At 35.2% G+C, this 7,546-nt stretch overlaps 1 protein-coding gene and 1 non-coding gene across 2 annotated transcripts; both read left to right on the forward strand.

The window, feature by feature from the left end:
* Window positions 1-1,034: 1,034 nt before the first annotated feature.
* Window positions 1,035-1,105, forward strand: TRNAC-GCA (transfer RNA cysteine (anticodon GCA)). Its single transcript has one exon. It is a non-coding gene; the product is annotated as a tRNA-Cys (tRNA).
* Window positions 1,106-4,474: 3,369 nt separating this feature from the next.
* LOC137718430 (aspartyl protease family protein At5g10770) lies at window positions 4,475-7,283 on the forward strand. Its single transcript, XM_068457980.2, has 2 exons — window positions 4,475-4,719; window positions 5,723-7,283. Exons 1-2 carry the CDS (start codon window positions 4,536-4,538, stop codon window positions 7,027-7,029), a joined length of 1,491 nt encoding a protein of 496 aa, XP_068314081.2. The 5' UTR covers window positions 4,475-4,535; the 3' UTR covers window positions 7,030-7,283.
* The last annotated feature ends 263 nt before the right edge of the window (window positions 7,284-7,546 follow it).

The following is a 7,546-nucleotide window of genomic DNA, read 5'->3' on the forward strand; positions in this document are numbered from 1 at the left end:
AGAACGGTGCGTTCCGAGGTGTGAAGTGGGAGAGAAGGGATTTCATAATTGGATTGGGGTTTTGAATAAGACGACCTTTTCATTTTCCATTTTTTTTTCATATTGAAAAAGTAATAAGAATGAGAGGTGTTAAGCTTTTTATCATCCTGGCGTCGAGCTATTTTTCCGCAGGACCTCCCCTACAGTATCGTCACCGCAGTAGAGTTTAACCACCAAGTTCAGATTTTTTCGTGGATTCATTGGTTCATTGTTAAAAAAAAAAAAAAATCGCAGAGAAGAGAGATATTTTTACCTATTTTTTTTAGTAGAATTTGTAGAAGTAGAATATGATTGAAGTGTATAATTGAAGTGTATAAGTAAAAAGGCCAATTTTGATTAATAAACATGTGCAGATCTAAATATAACTATAGCTATCTATATATACATATGCTGCTTCCCTTTCATTACAGCTCTATTCAGGACAGAACATGTCATGCTCTATTATAATTTATATTTTCTATTCAAAGAAAAAATTTGAAAATTTAAGCATGAGAATTTCCTGAAAATTACTTAATGGGCATCATATACAGATAAGATCCCCAATTAGATAATATTGTGTAACAATTTATGTTCTGGGATTTACATATACCCATAATTGCTGTTATAATTGAAATTGGGAAGGATTTTTATTTTTCAAAAAATAAATACTGATTTGATTGGTTATGTATCAATTTGTCTTTTCTTATATCATTAAGTAAACGCAATTTTGGATTCAAATTCAAGAATCATTCATTAATTAATAGTTAACGGTTCCAGTTTGTTTTGCTTTTGTGACTGAAAAATCCAAATTTTGTTTTTTAATAGAATCAATTGAAAAAGGGTAAGTTAAATTTTTAGATATTGTGTGTTTTAAAAAACTATACAATCAATCGAAGGGGTGGATCCAACCCAAACAAAAAAGAAAGATTTCTTTTAAACAAGGAATTAAGGAAACGGGATTCAGATTCAAAATACAAGGCAAAAGGAAAATTTTTTCATATATTTTGTATCATTTTGGCGGCATGGCCGAGCGGTAAGGCGGGGGACTGCAAATCCTTTTTCCCCAGTTCAAATCCGGGTGTCGCCTGATCAACAAAAGAATAGAAATACCTTCTTATGTTTTGCTGATATAATTTGCAAAATTTTTTCCAGCAGAAGCAAGTGGAGGAAAAGGATTTTTGATACTTGCTTGATTCTAAGTATCTGGGGGTTCTGTTCTCTAAAAGGCTGTAAATCCCCTTGCGTATAGAATTAAAGGAAAGATCCTATATCTATTAGTTCTATTAGTGAAAAGGAACAGGTAAATCGTGATAGTCCTTCCATTACTAATGGAGTGTCTACTGACCGGGTCTTTAATTAGATTGGATAGCAGGACAGAAATAGAATTAAATTTATAGTTTCGAAAAGGCCGAAAGATGCTTTGTATACATATTCATGTAAGTCTTTGAGTGTTCCGGCATTCAATCTAATTAATATTGATTGAACGTCTAATTGGCTTTTACTTAAAATATATTTCTAATAGATCTAATTACAGTACAAAAATCAATTTTTATTTTTTCTTAACCCCCTAGTCAAGAACATAATAGGACGTCTTCCCATTGTTTCATAGAGACAATAGGGAGACAGTAAGGATTAGATCAAAATCAAATGGGAAAGGTGGTGTGGTAAAGAAGGAAAGAAATAGGGTATGTGATAGATGGTGATCTATCTTCCTTCTCTATTTTTATACTTTTTACTTAACTAAATGAAGAGCAACAAAATAAGGAATAGGTTTTTTTCTACATCTTAGTATCATTTCTTTGATACTTCCAAGGGGGTTTCCGCATATTTTGCTTGGGCTTAATCTTTTCTAATTATACTAGAAATCGTATAAGAACTTGTTATAATTGGATTTATTGGATTGTTTCATCAACGGTGTTGGGTCAGAATAACTTTTTGACTCTGCGCCAGTGATTCCCCTATTATTTATTAGTGAACAATAATTGAATAATTCCTTCATAGAGATAGAGGACATAATTCACATGGATATAGTAAATCTCGCTTGGGCTGCTTTAATGGTAGTCTTTACGTTTTCCCTTTCACTAGTAGTATGGGGAAGGAGTGGACTCTAGAAGTACTACTAATTGAGTTTAGGAACTAAACAGTATCACTTTTTTTTATAGATCGTTCGGCAAAGTCGGCAAAGTTTTTTTTATTTAAAATTTCACTATTTCAATTTAAAATTTTATTTTTAAATTGAAATAGAAATGAAAAATATCTTCATTTCGAAATTCTCTTGGATTTTAGTTGAGTAATGTATTCTATGAATAATAAATATATATGAAGAATACTCTTTCAATCAAAGAAATATTTCAATTATTTCCGTGTTCGTATTTTGAAAGTAAAAAAAGTAAAAGGAATACAAATGGTAGGAAATTTATTCCAACTGAATTCTTCATAAATTTTCTATTTCGATGAACTGACTCTTACCAAAGTTAGATATGGCTCTTTTAACTTTTTATTACGACCCATTTTCTTGTTCAACAAAAGGTTCATTTATATACAATAATCGGATTGTAGCGGGTATAGTTTAGTGGTAAAAGTGTGATTCGTTCTATAATCCTTTATATAGTTAAGGGGTCTTTCGGTTTGATTAATATTTCATTCCGACCAAAAACTTTATTTCTTAAAAGGATTTAATCCTTTACCTCTCAATGAAAAATTCGAGGAAGAATATACATTCTCGTGATTTGTATCCAAGAATCAATTAAAAATTGAAAAATTGGATTATGAGATTACGAAACATAATTTTTTTTTTTTTATTAGATCAATACTTCTAATTGAATAAGTATGAGTAAAGGATCCATGGATAAAGATAGAAAGTGGCTTTCTAATCGTAACTAAATCTTTAATTTGGAATTTGTATTACGGAAATTGAAGCAAAATGGCTATTAAACAATGACTTTGGTTTACTAGAGACATCGACAAATTGTTTTAGCTCGGTAGAAACAAAATGCTTTTCCTAAGGATTCTCTCACATAGAAATAGAGAACGAAGTAACTAGAAAGGTTGTTATAATATAATCCCCCTCTTTTCTATAGGGATCGTCTAGAAAGCGGGTTGTTCTGAATACATTCAGACAGAAAAGCTGACATAGATGTTATGGGTGGAATTTTTTTTTTCGTTCATGTCTTAATATAGGAATTTATACATCTTCCATAAAGGAGCCGAATGAAACCAAAGTTTCACGTTCAGTTTTGAATTAGAGACGTTAAAAATGATGAATCAACGTCGACTATAACCCCTAGCCTTCCAAGCTAACGATGCGGGTTCGATTCCCGCTACCCGCTTTTACTTTATTTTTTTATTAAATTAATAAGAAATAATAAAAAAATAGAATTAAATATTTTGAGATTTTTATTATTTTATAAAAAAATTTATGAATATAATTAATGTAATGCATCATTGACTTGAATACGGAATTCCCGGAATTGCCGGAATTGGTTCAACTTTTTTTCCGAACAAGAAATAGGAAAATTGGAATGAAAAGCGTCCCCGCATCAAGACACTTCTGCATCAGCATCTTCGAGTCCTCTAGGTGTAGAACCCATTCTTTTATTCATTCAATTTTATATTATTTCTTTTAGAGTTCTAATTAGTTGTGTGCTCTGAACACATTCCTCATTTGCATATTAATTATATTTAAATTCTTTTATCTTATTCATATTTTAGTTCTCATGTTTTCAATAAATGGCTTTCGTCATCCTCGGGTGTCGGCCAACACATGACCATTCCAATGTCTCACGGACATCAGGATCGGGACGTGTCATTTCGGGATGGTTCGGTATTCCCAAATTTTATACAAATTGAAATACCAATCTTTCATACCAAGTCAAATTCACATGCAACCAAAATAAAATAAGTAACAAACCCAAAAGCAAAAATATAAGTTACAAACCTAATATGTTCGAAAACTTACAATGCAATTTTTTGATTTCGTGTCGAAGAAATAGACACATTTGGTTGAGAAGTAGCAATGGGTGAGTGTGTGTGTGGGAGGTTTGTACCTACAGATGTGGGCATAAAGGGTTTGGGTTAGTACCTATAAACCACATCAATTATACTGCTGCTAGTAGTTAGCAACAATTCAAACGTATAATACATATATATGTATATAAATATTATCATATATAGTATTTATTTTTGGTTCGGTACGAGATTACTAAAAATTTGAGGGGATAATACGGTACCGAAATTTTGGGATCGGTTCGGTATATCATCCCGAAAATTTCGGAAATTTTTTCCAGCCCTAGGTGTATATACGGTCTCTATGGACTATGACGAGTTGAGCGGTGGTGGGTAATCACCAATTGATCATGCTATGTGACCTTTCAACAGAAAATTAATTGAACCCGACAACACAGTCGCCATCCCTGCATGTCTTCCAAATTTCCAATTAGTATAAGGTTGAGATCGTATGCTTACAGGAGCAACATAATCTAGAGGAAATAGCAAGAAGACTTGCTAATCTGCTATCCATGGCAACTCCCATTTCTAGCTCCTCCTCCTTCCTTAGATTTTCCATTGGTTTATCAGCATATCTATGCCTAATTCTCTGCTCTTTGGCAGTAAGAGATACAAAAACCAACCTCCCTTCACGTACTTACACAGTTGAAGTCATCTCTCTTCTACCAGCAAACACCTGCAGACCCTCCACCAATGGTCGATCCCATATCTCTCCCTAGCTAACTCCTCTATCCATGCACGCATATGTTGTCTTTTCAATCTCAATGGAGCGTATTCTACTTGCTTTATATATGGATCATTGCATGCATGGTGTTGAATGAGTGCTAAGTGCATGGAAATATTTTAGGAGTGAGTCCAATTACCTAATTATATGTATTTATTTTTTTAATGCTCATTTTATATTTTCTAAAAATATTAAAAATCAATTAAAATCTTATTTTTCTATTTCATCGATTGAAATCTTATTTTATTTTAATTTTTGATCAAGTTTTTATTTTTTTATTTTTATCCATGTCGGTATTTTAGTAATGAAATATTTACATGTTAGCATATTTAAGTTTAATTTTTCAAATAAATCTATTTAGTTTCAAAAATGTTACATTTGGTATGTTTATATTTATGGGTAAAATTTGTATCGTATATTTCTATTTTTAATTGGGGTGTGATATCCACACACCTCCTTTAACTTCTCACACACCATTCTAATTTTTGGCCGTCGGATCGGATGAATTAAAGAATTTCTACGAACAAAAATTAACAAAGGGTGTGTGAAAAGTAAAAAAAGGGTGTGTGGATAGCACACCCCTTTTTAATTTTGTACACATTCCGTCATGTATTTTAACGATCTGAACCGTCTATCTTTTAGTGAAAAAAAAATTGACGAATACGGTTCTACAAAAAAAAAAAAAAAAAAACCTAAATCGTTAATCCAACGGTCATATGATTTCAGATCTGGGTCATTTTTTGTATACAAAATCTTTAAGGGAAAACTTAAAAGATAGACGGTTTAGATCAATGAAATATATTACGAAGGGGATCCATAAAAAAACATGTGTAAAAACAGCTTGTGTCACCATTATGTTCCCATATATACATATTATATTTCATAAAAGTAACTGGGATTACGTAATATGCAGATAATATCATTTGTTAAAAAAAAAATGTGTGTAATAACAAACCTATACATTTTTCAATTCAGGTCATGACAATAAGGCGGCATCCGTACTGAAAGTGGTCCACAAACATGGCCCATGCAACCAAGTCCACCAACTCAAATCAAACAGTAATCCTTCCGATCAAGATGAATATCACATACAAATCCTCAAGCAAGACGAAGCCCGAGTCAACTCAATCCACTCCCATTTCAACGACCCAAACCGTAATTACAGACTCCCCGACCCACTTGCACAATCTGACGCCACCGTGATTCCTGCCCAGTCCGGCAACGTACTTGGTTATGGAAACTACATCGTCAGTGTGGGCTTGGGCTCGCCCCAGAAGCAACTCTCGCTTGCATTCGACACCGGCAGCGGTCTCACTTGGACACAGTGCCGACCATGTTCTGTATCTTGTTACCAACAGAAAGATCCCATCTTCGACCCTTCTCTCTCTACCTCTTACTCCAACATCTCCTGCAACTCCGCCGCGTGTTCTCAACTTGCAGCCTCCGGTGTCTATAGCAATTGTTCCGCCTCCACCTGTGTTTACCGCGAACTGTTTGGAGACAACTCCTTCACATTCGGCTTCTTTGCCAGCGAGAAGTTAACTTTGACTTCAACAGATGTTTTTACTGGTTTCGTCTTCGGCTGCGGCCAGAATAACCAAGGCTTATTTAGGGGCATCGCCGGTTTGCTCGGTCTCGATCGAAGCAAGATCTCCCTTGTTGAACAAACCGCTCAGAAGTACAACAGATTCTTCTCCTACTGCCTCCCCTCCACTTCAAGCTCCACCGGTTACCTCAGCTTAGGCAACTCCGACAACGGACGTTCAGGTAACGCCGTCAAGTTCACGCCGCTCACCACATTATCTCAAGGCGAGTCGTATTACAGCCTCGGACTGGTCGGTATCAACATCGGTGGGAGTCAACTGCCAATTTCGGCTTCAGTATTTTCGACTTCGGGGACAATCATCGACTCGGGGACGGTCATCACGCGCCTCCCAGCCACAGCGTACACAGCGCTGCGGGACGCATTTCGAGAAGCGATGACGAGGTACCCAACTGCTAAGTCGATTTCTCCCCTGCTGGACACGTGTTACGACTTCAGTGGATTCAAAACGATAACCTTACCAACAATAGGGTTTGTGTTTGGCAATGGGGTTACGGTAGATGTGGACGAAGCGGGGATATTAGTCCAGCAGAGTGCTTCGCAGTTTTGCTTGGCCTTTGCCGGAAACAAAGATGATAGGAGTGTCGGGATTATTGGGAACGTTCAACAGAAGAGGTTGCAGGTAGTGTATGACGTCGCTGGTGGAAAGGTTGGATTTGCACCTGCTGGTTGCCAATGATTTAGTGTTGAAGTTGTTGGGATTTCCTAGTTGATAGGGTTCCTTGTTTTTGGGGTTTTATTCCAGGTCGTGCTAATAACCCTCCTATACTTGAGCGACAAGTTTGTTTTCTGTTTATGATTTAGTCACTTACCACGATTTTAGGTCCTGTAAAATCGTGGGCCGTTATTCTCATTCCTGTTTTGATGTAAGGCTATTAATAGCCATAATTACTATTTCAATTCAATAAGAATTCTCCCAGCTTACAAGCGTAATCGTACTTTGCCCTACAAAGCTCTTTGATATCCTTGTTTGGTTCTACATTTATTAGGAGAACCATTGCTAATTAAAGATCACCAACAGATACAATTGTAATTCTTATACACATAAACAAAGTGGATAGGTTATGTGTTTCACAACCAAATAAAGATATTAAGTAATGTTTCGTATGTACGTCAAGAATAATTTCGGAATATTTTCATGTGTTTAGAGCTTGAGAAAATATAAGTAGAGGGGGCACATACCCTCTCTCACCCAT

Source organism: Pyrus communis, chromosome 8 (assembly GCF_041283825.1).
Source record: "Pyrus communis isolate YQ-2024b chromosome 8, ASM4128382v1, whole genome shotgun sequence".
NCBI lineage: Eukaryota > Viridiplantae > Streptophyta > Magnoliopsida > Rosales > Rosaceae > Pyrus > Pyrus communis.